Below are 23670 nucleotides of genomic sequence, written 5' to 3'. Positions count from 1 at the left end.
TAACAGCACTGTGGGAGCACCTTCACCACACGGACTGCAGTGGTTCAAGAAGGCGGCTCACCACCACCTTCTCGAGGGCAACTAGGGATGGGCAATAAATGCTGGGCTCGCCAGTGACACCCAGATCCCAGGAACGAATAAAAACCCTTCACAAATCTTGGCTTTATAAATAGAGGCTTTGGGCTGGACTTTCATTGAGGAAGCGGGTAGGAGGCGGGACTCCCACTTTCGGGGTTGTAGTCCCGCCTCCATCGAGTTGTGACCAACCCACGCGATTTTCACTTGATTGACCTTGTTGAGCCCGCCCAGCAGCAACAGGTGACGTCACAGACAGACATTTCATCTGTCAAGAGCTTTTGACAGATGAAATATCAGCATTTCACAGCTCTTTGAAGCTGTCAAACACTGACAATCTGCACTCTAAGTTAATTCCTTCCTCTCAGGCTGATTTAGAGATCTCGCCGGAACAGAAAGCTGAATGCTGCAGATTTTGACAGATCGCGGCCATTCTGCTTTCTGTGCCGGTGAGATGAGGGACTCCTGAGACCTGAAGGAAGGAAGGCTGTAAAGGTAAGTACATGTAAGTAAAACTTCTTTAAACACTTTACACACACCAAACACACTTACCTCTGCACTCATGCACCCATCACTCACCTGAACACCGAACATCTCGAACCCGCCAAGCCCTTCATCCCGACGGTTCGCCTCGCTAACTTGGCGTGGTTTGGAGCCGTTGGGAATCCCACATTTCAACAATAAAATAGGGATTAGGCCTCCAACCCCACCTCCACAGCGCAATGAAAATCCTGCCCATAGAGTACAAAAGCAAGGAAGTTATGTTAAGCCTTTATAAATCACTGGCTGGGCCTCAGCTGGAGTATTGTGTTCAATTCTGGGCACCACACTTTAGGAAGGATGTCAAGGCCTTGGTGAGGGTGCAGAGGAGATTGACTAGAATGGTACCAGGGATGAGGGACTTCAGTTGTGTGGAGAGACTTGAGAAGCTGGGATTGTTCTCCTTAGAGAAGAGAAGATTTAATAGAGGTGTTCAAAATTATTAAGGGTTTTGATAGAGTAATAAGGAGAAACTGTTTCCAGTGGCAGGAGGGTCGGTAACCAGAGGACACAGATTTAAAATAATTGGCAAACGAACCAGAGGTGAGATCAGAAGAAGTATTTCTACACAGCGAGTTGTTGTGATCTGGAATGCGCTGCCTGAAAGGGCGGTGGAAGCAGATTCAACAGTAACTTTCAAAAGGGAATTGGAGAAATACTTGAAGGATAAAAATTCACAGGGCTGTGGGGAAAGAGCAGGGAGTGGGACTAACTGGCTAGATCTTTCACAGAGCTGGCACAGGCAGGATGGGCCGAATGGCCTCCTGCACAGCAGGATTCTATGTTCGAGTTGTAGCATAATACCATTCCTAAACTTACTCCAAAGCCCTCCTCGCTGGGCCTGCAAGCACTATCCTACAGAATCTCTAACAGCCCAGGCTCTACCGCCTGTATCTTATCCCACACTGAGTCCTTGTCCCTCTGACCGAAACTGGCTTCAAACCTCAACACATTGAATGAAAAATCTTTCTCCTCATTTACATATCCCATGAGCTCTGCTGTGTCACCTGATCACACCCCTCTACCTGCTCCATAAGTACCTTCACTTGGCCCCAGTCTCAGGATCTCGCTTACTAACCCCTCGGCTCCATGCTACCGCCCCACCTTCAATATCCTCCGTGGACCCTATCTCCTCAAACCTTCCTTCAATCACTCACCCATTCTTCCACTAATACTTGCCATTTGAGTTCTCCCTACCCTGTGAAATAATTCTGGATATTTACTTTGTAAAAATTACCATATAATAGCAACTTGTTTTAAATTGACAATTTCTCTCAGACAGGGAAAATATCACATTGGTGGAACAGTCAGCACGATTCTGACATTGGAAATGAGACATATTTTTGGCACAGTGTAGAGGAGCTTTACTCTGTATCTAACCCCGTGCTGTACCTGCCCTGGGAGTGTTTGATGGGACAGTGTAGAGGGAGCTTTACTCTGTATCTAACCCCGTGCTGTACCTGTCCTGGGAGTGTTTGATGGGATAGTGTAGAGGAGCTTTACTCTGTATCTAATCTGTGCTGTACCTGTCCTGGGAGTGTTTGATGGGACAGTGTAGAGGGAGCTTTACTCTGTATCTAATCTGTGCTGTACCTGTCCTGGGAGTGTTTGATGGGACATTGTAGAGGGAGCTTTACTCTGTATCTAATCCGTGCTGTACCTGCCCTGGGAGTGTTTGATGGGACAGTGCAGAAACATAGAAACACAGAAACATAGAAGATAGGAGCAAGGGTAGGCCATTCGGCCCCTCGAGCCTGCTCCGCCATTCAATGAGATCATGGCTGATCTTCCAAATTCAGTACCCTGTCCCTGCTTTCTCCCCATAACCCTTGATCCCTTTAGCCTTAAGAAATATATCCAACTCCTTCTTGAATATATTTAATGAATTGGCCTCTACTGCCTTCTGTGGTAGAGAATTCCACAGGTTCACCACTCTCTGGGTGAAGAAATTCCTCCTCATCTCAGTCCTAAATGGCTTACCCCTTATCCTTAGATTGTGACCCTGGTTCTGGACTCCCCGACCATCGGGAACATCCTTCCTGCATCTAGTCTGTTCAGTCCTGTCAGAATTTTATAAGTTTCAATGAGATCCCCTCAGTATCTAATCCATGCTGTACCTGCTCTGGGAGTGTTTGATGGGACAGTGTAGAGGGAGCTTTACTCTGTATCTAATGCATGCTGTACCCGCCCTGGGAGTGTTTGTTGGGACAGCATAGAGGGAGCTTTACTCTGCATCTAACCCGTGCTGTACCCGCCCCGGGAGTGTTTGATGGGACAGTGTAGAGGGAGCTTTACTCTGCATCTAACCCGTGCTGTACCCGCCCCGGGAGTGTTTCATGGGACAGTGTAGAGGGAGCTTTACTCTACATCTAACCCGTGCTGTACCCGCCCCGGGAGTGTTTGATGGGACAGTGTAGAGGGAGCTTTACTCTGTATCTAACACGTGCTGTACCTGCCCTGGGTGTGTTTGATGGGACAGTGTAGAGGGACCTTTAGTAGGAATATATGAACAGGAGTAAACCATTCAGCCCTTCCCCCATTGAAGTGAATTGAAAAGCAAATGTGAGAGTGCTGGGTGGCGTAGTGGCTGAAGCCAGTGTTCTTGTAGCTCAGTGAATAGGTGAGGGGGGGGCGGTGGTGGCGATTGTGACTGTTTGATGGGCTAACTATATATTCTGTTTGCAGGTGATTGGAGTTCATGATGACAAGATGGGTGAGGAGCTGTGTGCCTGTGTGAGAGTGCAGGATGGAATGGAGTGCACAGCTGAGGAGGTTAAGACCTACTGTAAAGGACAGGTGCGTAACATCGCGGAGCGGAGCCCAATCCATCATACTCACGTAGCAGCTTAACATTTCATAGGGAAAGGTCCATGTCTTTGGACTGTGTCTTTATGATCGATATAGTGAGCCATTAGGGTACACTTTGTGAGACTTTCGCCACTGGGAGTCTCGTCAGTGGAAGAGCTGCTCAAAGAGTTGGGCTAGGAGGTCAAGGCACTAAAGACAGATCGGTCAAGATTTTCTGCCCATTAAAATTGATCAGTAGAAGATCAAGAGATTCTCCGATTGATGGTCCCACCCAGTGAGATTGCCGCTGGTTGTGGGGTCTCAGGAAATTTACCCCATTGCCCTTCTCAAATTTGAGAAACAGTCTGTTCCCAGTAAAGGTAGAACCACCTCCTCAGAAAGTGTCGGGTGGTTCAGGATCAACTTCTATTCTTTGAGGTGGGCCTGCAAATCAACAAGTGGCCAGGTCTTTATATCGGCCGGTCCACATCGATCCACCAACGGGCAGCAACTCAATGTAAACCAAGGTAAACATTTGCAGATTGTGGCAACAGGTCAATTGCATCTATTGTACTGAGCACTGGGACAGGAGTGAATGGGAAGGGGTTTGGTCTGGGACAGGAGTGAATGGGAAGTGGTTTGGTCTGGGACAGGAGTGAATGGGAAGTGGTTTGGTCTGGGACAGGAGTGAATGGGAATGGGTTTGGTCTGGGACAGGAGTGAATAGGAAGGGGTTTGGTCTGGGACAGGAGTGAATGGGAAGTGGTTTGGTCTGGGACAGGAGTGAATGGGAATGGGTTTGGTCTGGGACAGGAGTGAATGGGAAAGGGGTTTGGTCTGGGACAGGAGTGAATGGGAAGGGGTTTGGTCTGGGACAGGAGTGAATGGGAAGTGGTTTGGTCTGGGATGGGAGTGAATGGGAAGGGGTTTGGTCTGGGACAGGAGTGAATGGGAAGTGGTTTGGTCTGGGACAGGAGTGAATGGGAAGGGGTTTGGTCTGGGACAGGAGTGAATGGGAAGGGGTTTGGTCTGGGATGGGAGTGAATGGGAAGGGGTTTGGTCTGGGACGGGAGTGAATGGGAAAGGGGTTTGGTCTGGGATGGGAGTGAATGGGAAGGGGTTTGGTCTGGGATGGGAGTGAATGGGAAGGGGTTTGGTCTGGGACAGGAGTGAATGGGAAGGGGTTTGGTCTGGGACAGGAGTGAATGGGAAGGGGTTTGGTCTGGGACAGGAGTGAATGGGAAAGGGGTTTGGTCTGGGATGGGAGTGAATGGGAAGGGGTTTGGTCTGGGACAGGAGTGAATGGGAAGGGGTTTGGTCTGGGACAGGAGTGAATGGGAAGGGGTTTGGTCTGGGACAGGAGTGAATGGGAAGGGGTTTGGTCTGGGACAGGAGTGAATGGGAAAGGGGTTTGGTCTGGGACAGGAGTGAATGGGAAGGGGTTTTGTTGAGTCTGTGTTTCCAAATGTAGTTATGCTGAATAACTGGACACAGACTACAGAAATAATTAAACAGGTCTTTAGTAATTGAGGGTCAGGGCTGAACTGGAATACACTTTGCTCCACAGGGTTTATATACTGATGTGGTCACCACCGGTACTACAATGTACAGGAGCCATCAAAAAGTAGTCCATCACCTTAAGGTATTCTCTTAAGGTGGTACAGGTTACATACACTACAATTCCTCCCCTTTTAGCTTAACAGTGTGCACCCCAATTTAAACATTACATGGATAACATATATACAACTTTCACACAACACTGTTCAAAGATTCAGTCTCTGAGGAGGCCTCCTGATCCGGGCCGGATAACGCCTTTCAGGGGTCTCTGGTTCTCGTTGCTGGGGTGACTCATCCATTTGATCTCCTATGGATTGAACATCATCAGGTACGTTCGAGTCTGAGGTAGATGCTACAGGCTCAATAACTTCTTCAACTGGTGTCTCTGCCGTAGACATGGGGTCGACCCTTGTTCTCGATTCCACAAGTTGGTCAGCATGACATCGTATTACGTTCTCTCCAACGTCTACCGTGTACATCAAGGGTCCTTGTCGGGCACGAATTGTTCCGGATTGCCATTTATCATTCCTATAGTCCCTGGCCAACACTGGTTGTCCTATTTCAAAACTCCGAGTGGCCTTGTTATTTACGTGCTGGAATTGCTTGTTTTCGACTTCCCTACGCACATTGGGTTTTAACAAATCCAACCGGGACCGCAACCTCCTGTTATAGAACATTATGGCAGGGCTTTGATTTGTCACTGCATGCGTGGCGTTTCGATACGCCATCAGGAAATTGTCCACCTTGTGTTGTAGTGGAATATGGTCTTCGCTCATGGCCTTTATCGCCTTTTTGAACGTTTGTACAAATCTCTCGGCCAACCCATTTGTAGCCGGATGATATGGGGCAGATGTATAGTGTTTCACCCCATTCTTTTTCATGAATTTCTGGAATTCTTCTGACATGAACTGTGGTCCGTTGTCTGAACATATTTGTTCCGGCAACCCATTCCTTGCAAATATGGTTCTTAGAACTGCGATCGTCTTTTCAGAGGTAGTGGTCGACATCTTAATCACTTCTGGCCATTTAGAATGTGCGTCTACTGCTATCAAAAACATGGAATCCATGAATGGACCTGCAAAGTCGATAAGCACACGTTGCCATGGGGTTGAAGGCCATTCCCACGGATGCAGCGGTGCAATTGGAGGTGCGTTTTGAACTTTTTGGCACCCTGAGCAGCTTTTAGTCAGATCCTCTATTTGTTTGTCGATACCTGGCCACCACACATAAGCCCTAGCAAGGCTTTTCATCTTGACTCCCCCCAGATGACCTTCATGCAATTCCTTCAGAACTCTCCCTTAATTTAGGAGGAATAATCACCCTTGTTCCATACATCAATGTTCCTTGACAGACGGACAGCTGTTCTCGTCTGGCTGAGAATGCTGGTAACAGTGGGTCGCCATGTGCTGGCCATCCCTTCACTGTCAAATCGTAGACCCAAGACAGTGTTGGGTCGTTTCGGGTCTCTCTCTCAATACCCGCATTGGTGACTGGTAAGCATTCGATGATGGTCGAGTGAAATATCTCGACAGGGTCAACTGCCGGTGCCTCTTCCGCTGTAGGTAGTGGCAGGCGCGACAGCCCATCAGCATTACCATGTTGCTTTGTACCTTTGAATTCGATATCATATTGATGTGCCCCTAGGAAAAGGGACCATCTCTGAAGCCTCTGCGCCGTCATAACCGGAACACCCTTCTTAGGGTTAAAAATGGAAACCAACGGCTGGTGATCTGTCAGCAGCGTAAACTTTTGGCCTTGCAGGTAATGGTTAAATTTCTTAACTCCCCACACGAGGCTGAGAGCCTCCCTATCTATCTGAGCATAGTTGCGCTCTGCGGAGGTCAATGATCTGGATGCGAACGCGACTGGCCTTTCCAAGCCATTTGGAAACTTATGTGAGAGCACTGCCCCGATACCATATGGAGAAGCATCACAAGCTAAGCGAATAGGCAGCGTTGGGTTAAAGTGAGCCAACACTTCCTTAGAGGTGATCAGTGCCTTGCTTTTTTGAAAAGCCCGCTTACAATCATCGCTCCACTTCCATGGTATTCCCATTTGCAAAAGAGTGTTCAGCGGGTGTAACACCGTGGATAAATTTGGAAGAAACTTGTGGTAATAGTTAACCAACCCAAAGAACGACCTCAACTGGGATACATTTTCCGGAGCGGGAGCTTTCACAACAGCTTCGATCTTGTCAGGTGACTTATGGAGCCCCTCCTGGTCAATGACGTGGCTGCAGTACGAGATTCGCTTTTGAAAGAACTCGCATTTCTGGCGATTAGCTCTTAGCCCATATTCTTTCAATCTGGTGAGCACCTGCTCCAAATTCGCGAGGTGATCCTTATCATCATCTCCTGTAATCAGAATGTCGTCCAGGTAGCATTGTGTGCCTGGAATTCCCTGCAATACCTGCTCCATGGCCCTTTTCCAAATCGCTGGAGCCGATGCCACTCCAAAAACCAGTCTATTATACCGAAATAAGCCCTTATGTGTGTTGATCGTGAGATACTGGCATGACGCTTCATCAATTTCCATCTGTAGGTACGCCTGCGCCAGGTCTATCTTGGTGAAGTGTTTCCCGCCAGACAGCGAAGCGAAGATATCTTCAATCCGCGGAAGCGGATATTGCACCGTGTGAAGAACCGGATTAACAGTGATCTTGAAATCGCCACAGATGCGAACCTTCCCAGGTTCCCCCGGCTTGTTGCTCAACGAACGCTTCATGACAGGAACAATGGGTGTGGCCCATTCGCTCCAGTCCACCTTTGACGTTCTAGCCCTTCCAGCTCTGCTTCCACAGCAGGTCGTATCGCATAAGGTACCGGTCTGGCTTTGAAAAATTTTGGGTTTGCATGTTCTTCAACCTTGATGTTTGCCGTAATTCCTTTCAGTGTTCCCAGTCCCTGTTGGAACACCTCCTTAGCATCGTCCAATATTTTGGACAGTCGTTTAGCTTTGACGTCGTCCTCTTTACAGGAATCTACAGTCAGTGCTTGTATGGAATGCCAGTCCACATTTATTCTCCGGATCCATTCCCGTCCCAGTAGTGGCGGACCTCCATCAGGTAACACATACAAGTCCATTTCCTGACTTTCTTTACCATTGTAGACCACATTTACTTTTATCTTTCCGATGGGGTATACTATTTGCCCCGTGTATGTTTTCAATACAATCTCCGTATCCCTCAGGGGAATGTGCGAGAATAACCTTTTGTAATCTTGCTTATTCATGACCGTCAATGCCGATCCAGTGTCCAATTCCATCTTCACTTGGACTCCTGCTATCCGAAGCGTGACCCAGATAGTTTGGTGGTCTGCTGTGTTACCCACATTATGTATTTTTAGACAACCCAGTTCCTTACTGCTGGAGTCTGAATCCATCTTCTGTTCATCCGAACTGTTCTCTGTCACCTTGTGTACTTTTTTGTACTTCTCCTGCGGCGACTTTTTGTTGCTGGTCTTCTTTCCTGACCGGCATACTCTCGCTATGTGACCAAGTTTGCCACATTGCCTGCATTCTTTATCTTTGAACCAGCACTGGTTCTGGTCATGCGTTGTCCTTCCGCAACGATAGCACTTTACTGCGCCCAATGCCATTTCATTGGTGCTGAATTCCAATGGCCTTTGCTGTATCTCTGCAGCGCCTCGTGCTGCTGCCTCGTGCGATGCTGCAATGCTGAAAGCTTTGTCCAGCGTAAGATCCTTTTCCTCTAGCAGTCGCTTCTGGGTTCCTTCCCTTAGGAGCCCACACACAAACTTATCTCTCAGTGCGTCTGCTAGTCCTGTACCGAACTGACAGTACTTTGATAACTTGCGCAGTTCGATTAAGAATTCAGCGTTGCTTTCCTCTTTAAGTTGAATTCTTTTGTAGAATTTAAATCGTTCCGTTATCAGCAGCGGCGTGGGGTTTAAATGCTCTTGCAGGATAGTAACAATAACCGTGAAACTCTTTCCTACCAGTTTATCTGGTGTTACAATGTTCCTTAATAACCCGTACGTCTTCGCACCCATCGAGTTTAATAGGGTTAGTGCTTTCTTATCCTCCGGTACCTCATTCGTTGTACAGTAAACTTCGACGCGTTCCACATAAGTGGCCCAATCTTCCACATCGCTATCAAAAGCAGTGATGTTACCCGTTTTTGGCATCCTTGTTGAGTTTCCTTTCCTTCGGATTATGATTATTATTTTATTTTATTTTTTTTCAAAATGGCGGCTTCCCGCGCTTGGCGGCTTTTCCCGCGCTTGTCTTCTTCCCCCGCCGACTCAAAATGGTGATTACCGCGCTGTTGCCGTTCTCGCCTCCCAGCGGTCCTTTATTTTCCCCTACGCTGCTGCTCTTGTTCCCCGCCGCTCCCGCGGTCCTTGTGGACATAAACGCTTTTCTGGCTGCTGTGCGTCTCTGCCCCGATTGCAGTCCGGCCCCTGACACCGGCTGTGGTCGTGTTCTCCGCCCTTTTCGTCGTTTCCCTCCCCTTCTCTTACTGACAACTCGGCCGACTTCCCCTCCGTGCCGCTCGATCGGGCTTACCCGCCGCTGTCGTCGAAGGGATGTTCACTGATGTTTGACTTCGTGGCCAGAAACCAACCCGGGTTCCCGATTGCCTCCCGTGCTATGCAGTGCCCAGCAGGATGTTGAGGGTGGATGTCCTTGATCGACGCCCGTTTCAGAGGCGAAGCTTCCTTTGATGCAACTGCCGCTAGGTAAGAGCAGACTCGTCGCCACTGTTGAGTCTGTGTTTCCAAATGTAGTTATGCTGAATAACTGGACACAGACTACAGAAATAATTAAACAGGTCTTTAGTAATTGAGGGTCAGGGCTGAACTGGAATACACTTTGCTCCACAGGGTTTATATACTGGTGTGGTCACCACCGGTACTACAATGTACAGGAGCCATCAAAAAGTAGCCCATCACCTTAAGGTATCCTCTTAAGGTGGTACAGGTTACATACACTACAGGTTTGGTCTGGGACAGGAGTAAATGGGAAAGGGGTTTGGTCTGGGACAGGAGTGAATGGGAAAGGGGTTTGGCCGGGGGTGGGAGTGAATGGGAAGAGGTTTGGTCGGGATGGGAGTGAATGGAAGAGACTGAGATACAGAGCAGGGAGATTTCACCAAAGCCCCCTAATCCGACTAGCTCTCCATCACTGGGCTTTAAGGAGTTGGGAGAGAAAACTTTAAGCAGCACATTTGAACTGTCCAATCTCTTTGTCCCTGACAGATCTCCCACTTCAAGATCCCGCGGTATATTGTGTTTGTGAATGATTTCCCTCTGACTGTCACTGGGAAGGTATGTACAATAGCACTAATCCTGAAAAGACTTCATTAGTTTCTGATAAATGTAAAGGAAAAATATGTATTTATATATATTTTTTATTGTTCATGGGATGTGGATGTCGCCAGCAAGGCTAGCATTTATTGCCCTCGAAGGTGGCGGTGAGCCGCCTTCTTGAATACAACAGAGGGGCTTGCTGGGCCATATAGCGGGTGGTTAAGAGACAACCACATTGCTGTGGGTCTGGAGTCACATAGGCCAGACCGGGTAAGGACGGCAGATTTCCTTCCCTAAAGGACATTAGTGAACCAGATGGGTTTTTATGACAATCTAGCAGTTTCTTGGTCACTGTTATTGATGCTAGCTTTGTCCTTCCATATTTATTTAATTGAATTTAAATTCCTCAGCTGCTGTGGGATTTAAACATATATCTCCAGATCATTAGCCCAGGAACATAACCACTGACGTAAGAAAACTACTCGGCACTTGGTCTGAGTATTAAACAAGGCTTTAATCAACTGTTTTTCAACATGGAGATCTAGTTGTGTCCTTCACTAGTTCCTGTTAAAGAATGCCCTGAGCAAGCTGGGCCCATGCCCGAGTCTTTATACTCTCCCTGGACAGCGCCACCAGCAGGCCACTTCATAAGTCATTTCCACATGAATGACAGATTCATGTCAACCTTACCCCCATAACAGAGTGTATATAATAGAGTGTGATCATCAAGGGATAGAGAATATTCCCACATGCTCTGGCTCCTAGAATCGATGTGGGGATTCCAAGGCTGATGCTGTGATTTGAGTCCATGACGTGTTAATGGCAGGAACTAAAATATTCTTGCTGTATTTATTATGGAGTGAGACTTTGGCTCAGGGGTAATATTCTTGTCTCTGAGTCAGAAGGTGAAGGGTTCGAGCCCCAGTCCAGGCAGTCCCGCTGAGTTTTTTCAAATTTGTTTTTATGGGATGTGGGCATCACTGGCAAGGCCAACATTTATTGTCCATCCCTAATTGCCCTTGAGAAGGTGGTGGTGAGCCGCCTTCTTGAACTGGAGACTGGAACATGGTCGCTAAATACTGGGTTGATGACGTCTAGCGGAGGTACTTGGGTACGATGGATGCGAGTGCCCCTTCCCACCTCCATTGTAAAGGGCAGGTGGGCTTCTTTAGACTTCTGGGACACCTAGGAGAAGGTACTTCGAAGATAAAAACCGTGAGGAAGGCAACAGGAAACCACCAGCTACTCTTTCCTAGTACGTGGCTCAAGAATCTCATGTGTCAGACTTGAATTAGGACCTTCCCTAGTGACAGGATGGATATTTATGATAGCTCAGGTAGTGAGTAGCTGAACCATACCAGGTTTGACCATCTGGGTGCCGGGAGAGCTGCTACAACTGGTCACAGTGCCCCTGGGTGTGATGTTACTGTTTCCCATTGCTCTGTGATTCGCTACACACCATCCCGCCCACTAGAAACCACTCTCAAACACTCTGTGGGGCCCAGTGCTCAAACCCCAAAACACTGCCGCACTCTGTGGGGCCCAGTGTCGAACCATCGCGCAGCACACTGTCGCACTCTCGGACAGTGATTTGAGAGATTTGGTGAGAAGGTAGGTAGGTAGGATTGAGTGATATGTGGAGTTGGGAGATATGGGGAGAAGGTGGGTGGGTGGGGTTGGGGGATATGGGGAGAAGGTGGGTAGGTGGGGTTGGGGATATGGGGAGAAGGTGGGTAGGTGGGGTTGGGGGATATGGGGAGAAGGTGGGTAGGTGGGGTTGGGGGATATGGGGAGAAGGTGGGTAGGTGGATTTGGGGATATGGGGAGAAGGTGGGTAGGTGGAGTTGGGGATATGGGGAGAAGGTGGGTAGGTGGGGTTGGGGGATATGGGGAGAAGGTGGGTAGGTGGAGTTGGAGATATGGGGAGAAGGTGGGTAGGAGGGGTTGGGGATATGGGGAGAAGGTGGGTAGGTGGGGTTGGTGGATATGGGGAGAAGGTGGGTGGGTGGGGTTGGGGGATATGGGGAGAAGGTGGGTAGGTGGGGTTGGGGATATGGGGAGAAGGTGGGTAGGTGGGGTTGGGGGATATGGGGAGAAGGTGGGTAGGTGGGGTTGGGGGATATGGGGAGTAGGTGGGGTTGGGGATATGGGGAGAAGGTGGGTAGGTGGGGTTGGGGGATATGGGGAGAAGGTGGGTAGGTGGGGTTGGGGATATGGGGAGAAGGTGGGTAGGTGGGGTTGGGGGATATGGGGAGAAGGTGGGTAGGTGGAGTTGGGGATATGGGGAGAAGGTGGGTAGGTGGAGTTGGGGATATGGGGAGAAGGTGGGTAGGTGGGGTTGGGGATATGGGGAGAAGGTGGGCAGGTGGGGTTGGTGGATATGGGGAGAAGGTGGGTAGGTGGGGTTGGGGATATGGGGAGAACATAAGAAATAGGAGCAGGAGTCAGCTATTTGGCACTTCGAGCCTGCTCCGCCATTCAATGAGATCATGGCTGATCTTCTGCCTCATCTCCCTTTCCTGCACTATCCCCATATTCCTTGATTCTCTTAATATTCAAAAATCTATCGATCTCTGTCTTGAATGTACTCAACGACTCAGCATCCACAGCCCTCTGTGGTAGAGAATTCCAAAGATTCACAACCCTCTGAGTGAAGAAATTCCTCCTCATCTCAGTCCTAAATGGCCGACCCCTTATCCTGAGACTGTGACCCCTGGTTCTAGACTCTCCAGCCAGGGGGGAAACAACCTCTCAGCATCGACCCTGTCAATTCAGTACCCATGCTGCCACTGTTCCATTTATTCCATGGTTTTTAACTTGGCTGGCAAGCCTATTATGTGGAACTTTCTCAAATGTCTTTTGGAAGTCCATGTACATCACGTCAATCATATTACCCTCATCAACCCTCTCTGTTACCTCATCAAAAAACTCAATCAAGTTGGTTAAACACGATTTGCCTTTAACAAATCCATGCTGGCTTCCCTTAATTAAACGTCACTTGTCCAAGTGATTGTTAATTGTGTCCCTGATTATTGTTTCCAAAAGCTTCCCTGAGGTTAAGTGACTGGCCTGTAGTTGCTGGGTTTATCCTTCTACCCTTTTTTGAACAAGTGTGTAAAATTTGCAATTCTCCAGCCCTCTGGCACCACTCCTGTATCTGAGGAGGACTGGAAGATTATGGCCAGTACCTCCACAATTTCCGCCCTTACCTACTTCAGCAACCTTAACAATTTTTATCTCATCTTTTATCTCAACTACCTCCTCTTTCATTATGAATTTGGCAGCATCTCCTTCCTTGTTAAAGACAGCTGCAAAGTACCTCAGCTAGTACATAGAAACATAGAAGATAGGATCAGGAGTAGGCCATTCGGCCCCTCGAGCCTGCACCGCCATTCAATGAGATCATGGCTGATCATCCAAATTCAGTACCCTGTCCCTGCTTTCTCCCCATATCCCTTGATCCCTTTAGCCTTAAGAAATATATCCAACTCCTTCTTGAATATATCTAATGAACTGGCCTCAACTGCCTTGTGTGGCAGAGAATTCCACAGGTTCACCACTCTCTGGGGGAAGAAATTCCTCCTCATCTCAGTCCTAAATGGCTTACCCCTTATCCTTAGACTGTGACCCCTGGTTCTGGACTCCCCCGCCATCGGGAACATCCTTCCTGCATCTAGTCTGTCTAGTCCTGTTAGAATTTTATACGTTTCAATGAGATCCCCTCTCATTCTTCTATACTCTAGCGAATATAAGCCTAATCGAACCAATCTCTCCTCATACGTCATTCCTGCCATCCCAGGTATCAGTCTGGTGAATCTTCGCTGCACTCCCTCCATGGCAAGAACATCCTTCCTCAGATAAGGTGACCAAAACTGCACAAAATACTCAAGGTGTGGTCTCACCAAGGTCCTGTACAACTGCAGCAAGACATCCTTGCTCCTGTACTCGAACCCTCTCGCTATGAAGGCCAACATACCATTTGCCTTCTTAACCGCCTGCTGCACCTGCATGCTTAGCTTCAGCAACCGGTGTACAAGGACACCCAAGTCTTGTTGCACTTCCCCTTTTCCCAATCTATTGCTGTTCAGATAATAATCTGTCCTCCTGTTTTTGCCACGGAAGTGGATAACCTCACATTTATCCACATTATATTGCATTTGCCATGCATCTGCCCAATCACACAACCTGTCCAAATCATACTGGAGTTTCTCTGCATCCTCCTCACAGCACACACGCCCGCCCAGCTTTGTGTCGTCTGCAAACTTGGAGATATTACATCTAGTTCCCTCGTTTAGATCATTTATATATATTGTGAGTAGCTGGGGTCCTAGCTCCGATCCCTGCGGTATCCCACTAGTCACTGTCTGACACTCGGAAAAAGACCCATTTATTCCAATTCTTTGCTTCCTGTCTGCCAACCAGTTCTCTATCCAAGACAGTAACTTACTCCCAATCCCATGTGCTTTAACTTTGCACGCTAATGTCTTATGCGGCACCTTATCGAAAGCCTTCTGAAAGTCCAAATACATCACAACCCTTATCTATTCTACCAGTTACATCCTCAAATAATTCCAGTAGATTAGTGAAGCATGATTTACCTTTTGTAAATCCATGTTGACTTTGTCCGATCCTGTCACTGTTTTCCAAGTGCTCTGCTATTACATCTTTTATAATGGACTCTAGCATTTTCCCCACTACCGCTGTCACACTTACCGGTCAATAATTCCCCGTTTTCTCTCTACCACCTTTTTTAAATAGTGGGGTTACATTAGCTATCCTCCAATCCATGGGAACTGTTCCAGAGTCTATAGAATTTTGGAAGATGACCAGCAATGCATCTACTATTTCTAGGACCACTTCCTTAAGTACCCTAGGATGTAGATTATCAGGCCCTGGGGATTTATCGGCCTTCAATCCCGTCAATTTCCCTAACACTATTTCCCTACAAATACTGATTTCATTCAATTCCTCCCTCTCATTAGATCCTATGTTCCCCGACATCTCTGGGAGGTTATTTGTGTCCTCCTTTGTGAAGACAGAACCAAAGTATGTATTTAATTGGTCTGCCATTTCTTTGTTCCCCATTATAAATTCCCCTGATTCTGACTGCAAGGGACCTACGCTTGACTTCACCAATCTTTTTCTCTTCACAAATCTATAGAAGGTTTTACAGTCAGTTTTTATGTTCCCTGAAAGCTTACTCTCATAATCTATTTTCCCCCTCTTAATTAATCCCTTTGTCTTCCTTTGTTGAATCCTAAACTGCTCCCAATCCTCAGGTTTGCTGCTTTTTCTGGCCAAATTATATGTCCTCTCCTTGGATCTTATGCTATCCCTAATTTCCCTTGTTAGCCATGGTTGTCACCTTTTTTGTTTTATTTTTATGCCAAACTGGGATGAACAAATTCTGTAGTTCATCCATGTGATCTTTAAATGTTTGCCATTGCCTATCAACCGTCAACCCTTTAAGTAACGTTCCCCAATCCATCCTAGCCAACTCACGCCTCATACCATCGTAGTTTCCTTTTTTTAAATTCAGGACCCTAGTCTCTGAGTCAACTACTTCACTCTCCATTTTAATGAAGAATTCGATCATATTATGATCGCTCCTCCCCAAGCGGCCTCGCACAACAAGATTGCTAATTAATCCTTTCTCATTACATAATACCCAGTCTAAGATGGCCTGATTTCTAGTTGGTTCCTCGACATATTGGTCCAGGAAACCATCCCGTATACACTTTAGGAATTCCTCCTCCACAGTATTGTTACTAATTTGGTTAGCCCAATCTATATGTAGATTAAAGTCACTCATGATAACTGCTGTGCCCTTATTGCATGCGTCTCTAATTTCCCATTTAATGCCATCCCCAACCTCAGCATTACTCTTTGGGGGGTCTGTATACAACTCCCACTAACGTTTTCTGCCCCTCGGTATTTCTCAGCTCTGCCCATTCAGATTCCACATCATCAGAGCTAATATCCTTCCTTACTATTGTGTTGATCTCCTCTTTAACCAGCAATGCTACCCCACCTCCTTTTCCTTTTTCCCTGTCCTTCCTGAATATTGAATACCCCTGGATATTGAATTCCCAGACTTGGTCATCCTGGAGCCATGTCTCCGTAATCACAATTATATCATATCCGTTTACATCTATTTGCGCAGCTAATTCATCCACCTTTTTACGAATGCTCCACGCATTAAGACACAAAGGCCTAGAAATTGAGTTTTGGCTTAGCCAGGGCTTTAGCGCCGGAAGTTAGTGCCGGCGCTAAGTCCCCCTGCGCGCGCCAAAAATTCAGCAGGGCCGCGCCCAAACGGCTGCCGGCGCTACTGAAGGGTCTTTGCGGCGGTAAATCGGCGCTAACTGCCGTTTCGCGCCGCAATTCCGGCGCTGCGGCACCCGATGCGGTGCGGCAGGCTCGGGAAGTGCAGGCCTCCTCCTTCCCTTAAGGAGGAGCTGCCTGCACCCGATCGCGGCCCGCGAAAATCTTTTAAAAAATGAGCCCGGCACCTCGGACAAGTGCCGGGCTTGCTTCTGTTCCGGGGGGGTGGGGGGGAAGTCCGGGGAGGGAGCTGCGGCCAGGCGGCCGGCGGGAAAGCGGCCGGCCGCCGCGGGGCCTTTAATGCGCCGGCGCAAAGACTCGTAAGACTCTGTTGCCAGAGTCTTAGTTGCGGCTGTCACGGGCGAGGCGGCCGCTACTGAATTTCGGCGCTGGGGCCCGTCGGCATGGCAACTGGGACGCTGCGCACACCGATGACGTCATCGGTGCCGGCGCAGCGCTACCGGTCTACCGCGGCGTAAGGGCCCCAGGCAATTTCGGCGCCGGCGCCAAATGCAGCGCTAGGCCCTCTAGCGCCGCAAAATCGGCGCTAAGGGCACTCAATTTCTAGGCCAAAGCCTTCAGGCTTGATTTTTTAACACTCTTAACCCTTTTAGAATTCTTATTTACTGTGGCCCGGTTTGATTTACACCCTCGATTCCTCTGCTTTCCGCTTTTGCTTTTCTCCTTCCTGTCTTTTGTTTCTATCCTTGCTTCGCTTTCCTCTGCCTCGCTGCACAGGTTCCCAACCCACTGCCATTTTAGTTTAATCCCTCCCCAACAGCACTAGCAAACACTCCCCCTAGGACATCGGTTCTGGTCCCGCCCAGGTGCAGACCGTCCAGTTTGTACTGGTCCCACCTCCCCCAGAACCGGTTCCAATGTCCCAGGAATTTGAATCCCTCCCCCTTGCACCATTCCACTAGCCACGTATTCATCTGAAATATCCTTCTATTTCTACTCTGTCTAGCACGTGGCACTGGTAGCAATCCTGAGATTACTACCTTTGAGGTCCTATTTTTTAATTTACCTCCTAACTCCCTATATTCAGCTTTTAGGACCTCATCCCATTTTTTACCTATATCGTTGGTACCTATATGCACCACGACAACTGGCTGTTCACCCTCCCCCTCCAGAATGCCCTGCAGCCGCTCCGAAGCATCTTTGACCCTTGCACCAGGGAGGCAATATATCATCCTGGAGTCTCGTTTGCGGCCGCAGAAACACCTATCTATTCCCCTTACAATAGAATCCCCTATCACTATAGCTCTCCCGCTTTTTTTCCTCCTGTCCTGTGCAGCAGGACCACCCATGGTGCCAGGAAGATGGCTGCTGCTGCCATCTCCCTCAACAATATCCAAAGTGGTATATCTGTTTGAAAGGGGGATGGCCACAGGGGACCCTGCACTACCTGCCTGCACCTACTACTCTGCCTGGTGGTCACCCATTCCCTTCCTGCCTGTGCAGCCTTTACCTGCGGTGTGACCAACTCCCTAACCGTGTTATCCACGAAGGTTGGTAGGTGGGGTTGGGGGATACGGGGAGAAGGTGGGGTTGGGGGATACGGGGAGAAGGTGGGGTTGGGGATATGGGGAGAAGATGGGGAGGTGAAGTTGGGGGATACGGGGAGAAGGTGGGTAGGTGGGATTCAGAGATATGGGGGGTAGGTGGAGTTGAGGGATATGGGGAGAAGGTGGAGTTGGGGAATACGGGGAGAAGGTGGGTACTTGGGTAGGTGGGATTGAGAGATACGGGGAGAAGGTGGGTAGGTGGGATTGAGAGATATGGGGGGTAGGTGGAGATGAGGGATATGGGGAGAAGGTGGAGTTGGGGAATACGGGGAGAAGGTGGGTTCTTGGGTAGGTGGGATTGAGAGATACGGGGAGAAGATGGGTAGGTGAGGTTGATCGATGGAAAAACGACAGACTTGTTAGGTTTGATGGAATTTTCCTGTTCCTGAAAATATCTTTTTCAAATTATTTTCTTTTGTTGCCTTGTTATAACAAGGGTAAATATTTTTAAATAAAACTGTTCTTACAGGTTCAAAAATATAAACTGAAAGAGAAAATGGAAGAAGAACTGGGCCTCAGGGCTAAATGAAGAAAGATCCCACCATGTGTCACCGAGGGAGGTCCCAGGCCCCTATTCATTCCAAAATCCTTCGACTGACATTGACCCTACAAACAGAAGAATGTTGCCCTGATAAGAAAACCAGTCTTCACACCACCCTTAGCCTGCAGGAGGGATATGACAGCCACAGCTCGCTTCTTCCCACCCTGAGCTCAGAAGGGAGGGATGTTCTCCTTGTTCTGTCTAGAATTATGGAGCTCAGACCTCCTCAGCCCGTGAACTCAGGCATCCCTCAGCTATTAGGAACATAGCAACAGGAGGAGGCCATTTGGCCCCTCAAGCCCGTTCCACCATTCAATTAGATTATGTTTGATCTGTATCTTAACTCCATCTACCTGCCTTGGCTCCATAACCCTTGATACCCTTCCCTAACAAAAATCTATCAATCTCAGTTTTGAAATGTTCAATTGACCCACAGCCTCAACAGTTTTTTGGGGGAGAGTGTTCCAGGTTGTCACTACAATTTGTGTGAAAAAGTCCTTCCTGAAATTACCCCTGAACAGCCTAGCTCTAATTTTAAGGTTATGCCCCCTTGATCTGGACTCTCCTACCAAAAGAAATAGTTTCTATACCCTATCAAATACTATAATCATCTTAAACACCTCAATTAGATATCCCTTAATCTTCTAGACTCAAGGGAATACGAGCCCAGTCTATGCAACCTGTCCTTTTATTTAACCCTTTTAGCCCTGCTATCATTCTGGTGAATCTGCGCTGCACCCCCTCCTATTATTGGGTATTCATTAAAAACAATGACTCGTCTTGGTGCTGAGTTGGCCCTGGAACAGGTGGGCATGCCCATTTTATAAAGATCAGCTGCCTGGGAACATGAATAGAAAGAGGAGTTCAGATCTCTGAACACATCTAAACTGTTCTCTACACTGGTTGGAAAAACTGGGATTTCAATTTTGGGAGTGAATGGGAATGGGTCAGTTCAGCCAGCACGATCATGTTCATGTTCTTCCTGGATCTGGGAATTATGTTCATCAGCCCTGTTTCTAGAGCTACAGTCGGAGCCACTTCTCCACAGTTCTGCTGGCTGCTCTCCTTACATAGAAACTACGTTAGCAATCTACCTCACCCAATAATACACTACCCACTCTATCATGGACCCTTTCATTTTATTTGTTCACGGGTTGTGAGCATCACTGGCAAAGCCCATCCCTAATTGCCCTTGAGAAGGTGGTGGTGAACCGCCACCTTGAACTGCTGCAGTCTGTGATTCTTCTTTGTAGTGGTTGAGTACAACTACCCCACCCCAAACTATCATGGGCCCCACACTACCATGGACTCTACACTACAATGGACTCTACCCTACCATGGACTCTACCCTACCATGGACTCTACCCTATCATTGACACCACCCTACCATGGACTCCACCCTACCATGGACTCTACCCTATCATGGACTCTACTCTATCATGGACTCTAACCTATCATGGACTCTAACTTATCAAGGACTCTATCCTATCATGGACTCTACCCTATCATGGACTCTACCCTACCATGGACTCTACCCTATCATGGACTCTACCCTTTCATTGAATTTTCCCTATCAAGGACTCCACCCTATCATGGACTCTACCCTATCATGGACTCTACGCTATCATGGACTCTACCCTATCATGGACTCTATCCTATCATGGACTCTACCCTACCATGGACTCTACCCTATCATGGACTCTACCCTATCATGGACACTACCCTATCATGGACTCTACCCTATCATGGACTCTATCCTATCATGGACTCTACCCTATCATGGACTCTACGCTATCATGGACTCTACCCTATCATGGACTCTATCCTATCATGGACTCTACCCTATCATGGACTCTACCCTATCATGGACTCTATCCTATCATGGACTCTACCCTATCATGGACTCTACCCTATCATGGACTCTACGCTATCATGGACTCTATCCTATCATGGACTCTATCCTATCATGGACTCTACCCTATCATGGACTCTACCCTATCATGGACTCTACCCTATCATGGACTCTACCCTATCATGGACTCTACCCTATCATGGACTCTACCCTATCATGAACTCTATCGTATCATGGACTCCACCCTATCATGGACTCTGCCCTATCATGGACTCTACCCTATCATGGACTCTACCCTATCATGGACTCTACCCTATCATGGACTCTACCCTATCATGGACTCTATCGTATCATGGACTCCACCCTATCATGGACTCTACCCTATCATGGACTCTGCCCTATCCTGGACTCTACCCTATCATGGAGTCTCCCCTATCAAGGAGTCTAACCTATCATGGACTCTACCCTATCCTGGACTCTACCCTATCATGGAGTCTCCCCTATCAAGGAGTCTAACCTATCATGGACTCTACCCTATCATGGACCCTACCCTATCATGGACTCTACCCTATCATGGACACTACCCTATCATGGACTCTACCCTATCATGGACCCTAGCCTATCATGGACACTACCCTACCATGGACTCTACCCTATCATGGACACTACCCTATCATGGACACTACCCTATCATGGACACTACCCTATCATGGACTCTACCCTATCATGGACTCTACCCTATCATGGACTCTACCCTCTCATGGACTCTACCCGATCATGGACTCTACCCTATCATGGACTCTACCCTATCATGGACTCTACCCTATCATGGACTCCACCCTATCATGGACACTACCCTGTCATGGACTCTATCCTATCATGGACTCTACCCTATCATGGACTCTACCGTTGCATTGAATTTTCCCTATCAAGGACTCTACCCTCTCAAGGACTCTACCCTATCATGGACTCGACCCTATCATGGACTCTACCCTATCAAGGACTCTACCCTATCAAGGACTCTATCCTTTCATGGTCTCTACCCTATCATGGACTCTACCCGATCATGGACTCTACCCTATCATGGACTCTACCCTATCATGGACTCTACCCTATCATGGACTCTAACCTATCATGGACTCTACCCTATCATGGACTCTATCGTATCATGGACACTACCCTATCATGGACTCTATCGTATCATGGACACTGCCCTATCATGGACTCTACCCTATCATGGACTCTACCCTATCATGGACTCTATCCTATCATGGACTCTACCCTATCATGGACTCTACCCTATCATGGACTCTACCCTATCATGGGCTCTACCCTATCATGGACTCTATCGTATCATGGACTCTACCCTATCATAGACTCTCTTCTATCAAGGACTCTATCGTATCATGGACACTACCCTATCATGGACTCTACCCTATCATGGACTCTATCGTATCATGGACACTACCCTATCATGGACTCTACCCTATCATGGACACTACCCTATCATGGACTCTACCCTATCATGGACTCTACCGTTGCATTGAATTTTCCCTATCAAGGACTCTACCCTATCAAGGACTCTACCCTATCATGGACTCTCCCCTATCATGGACTCTACCCTATCAAGGACTCTATCCTAACATGGACTCTATCCTATCATGGACACTACCCTATCATGGACTCTACCCTATCATGGTCTCTATCCTATCATGGATTCTACCCTATGAAGGACTCTACCTTATCAAGGACTCGACACTATCATGGTTTCTATCCTATCATGGACTCTACCCTATCCTGGACTCTACCCTATCATGGAGTCTCCCCTATCATGGACTCTACCCTATCATGGACTCTACCCGATCATGGACTCTACCCTATCATGGACTCTACCCTATCATGGAGTCTACCCTATCATGGAGTCTACCCTATCATGGACTCTACCCTATCATGGACTCTACCCTATCATGGACTCTACCCTATCATGGACTCTACCCTATCATGGACTCTATACTATCATGCACTCTACCCTATCATGGACTCTACCCTATCATGGACTCTATCCTATCATGGACTCTACCCTATCCTGGACCCTACCCTATCATGGAGTCTCCCCTATCAAGGAGTCTAACCTATCATGGGCTCTACCCTATCATGGACTCTACCGTACTATGGACACCGACCTATCATGTACCCAACCCTGCCATGGACTCTACCCTATCATGGACTCTATCCTATCATGGACTCTATTCTTTCATGGACTCTACCCTATCATGGACTCTCCCCTATCATGGACTCTACCCTGTCATGGACTCTACCCTATCATGGACTCTACCCTGTCATGGACTCTACCCTATCATGGACTCTACCCTATCATGGACTCTACCCTATCATGGACTCTAACCTATCATGGACTCTACCCTATCATGGACTCGATCGTATCATGGACACTACCCTATCATGGACTCTATCGTATCATGGACACTACCCTATCATGGACTCTACCCTATCATGGACTCTACCCTATCATGGACTCTATCCTATCATGGACTCTACCCTATCATGGACTCTACCCTATCATGGGCTCTACCCTATCATGGACTCTACCCTATCATGGACTCTACCGTTGCATTGAATTTTCCCTATCAAGGACTCTACCCTATCAAGGACTCTACCCTATCATGGACTCTACCCTATCATGGACTCTACCCTATCATGGACTCTACCCTATCAAGGACTCTATCCTAACATGGACTCTATCCTATCATGGACACTACCCTATCATGGACTCTACCCTATCATGGTCTCTATCCTATCATGGATTCTACCCTATGAAGGACTCTACCTTATCAAGGACTCGACATTATCATGGTTTCTATCCTATCATGGACTCTACCCTATCCTGGACTCTACCCTATCATGGAGTCTCCCCTATCATGGACTCTACCCTATCATGGACTCTACCCGATCATGGACTCTACCCGATCATGGACTCTACCCTATCATGGACTCTACCCTATCATGGAGTCTACCCTATCATGGAGTCTACCCTATCATGGAGTCTACCCTATCATGGAGTCTACCCTATCATGGACTCTACCCTATCATGGACTCTACCCTATCATGGACTCTACCCTATCATGGACTCTACCCTAT

General features: G+C 47.9%; 1 protein-coding gene across 1 annotated transcript in view; it reads left to right on the top strand.

The window, feature by feature from the left end:
• acsf2 (acyl-CoA synthetase family member 2) overlaps positions 1-23670 on the top strand; it is a 325180-nt gene that overhangs the window by 274832 nt on the left and 26678 nt on the right. The window contains exons 14-16 of the mRNA XM_085963196.1: positions 3301-3411; positions 10179-10247; positions 18591-23670. The exon at positions 18591-23670 is cut by the window's right edge and continues 26678 nt beyond it. Coding sequence (XP_085819322.1) covers positions 3301-3411; positions 10179-10247; positions 18591-18650 — 240 coding nt within the window. The 3' untranslated portion in view covers positions 18651-23670. The remainder of the gene's footprint in view (positions 1-3300; positions 3412-10178; positions 10248-18590) is intronic.

Source organism: Somniosus microcephalus, chromosome 21 (genome assembly GCF_052327205.1).
Source record: "Somniosus microcephalus isolate GS21.2 chromosome 21, FLI_Smic_1.0, whole genome shotgun sequence".
Lineage (NCBI taxonomy): Eukaryota > Metazoa > Chordata > Chondrichthyes > Squaliformes > Somniosidae > Somniosus > Somniosus microcephalus.
Note: the sequence above shows the minus strand (reverse complement) of the source record. Positions and strands in the feature narration are given on the sequence as shown.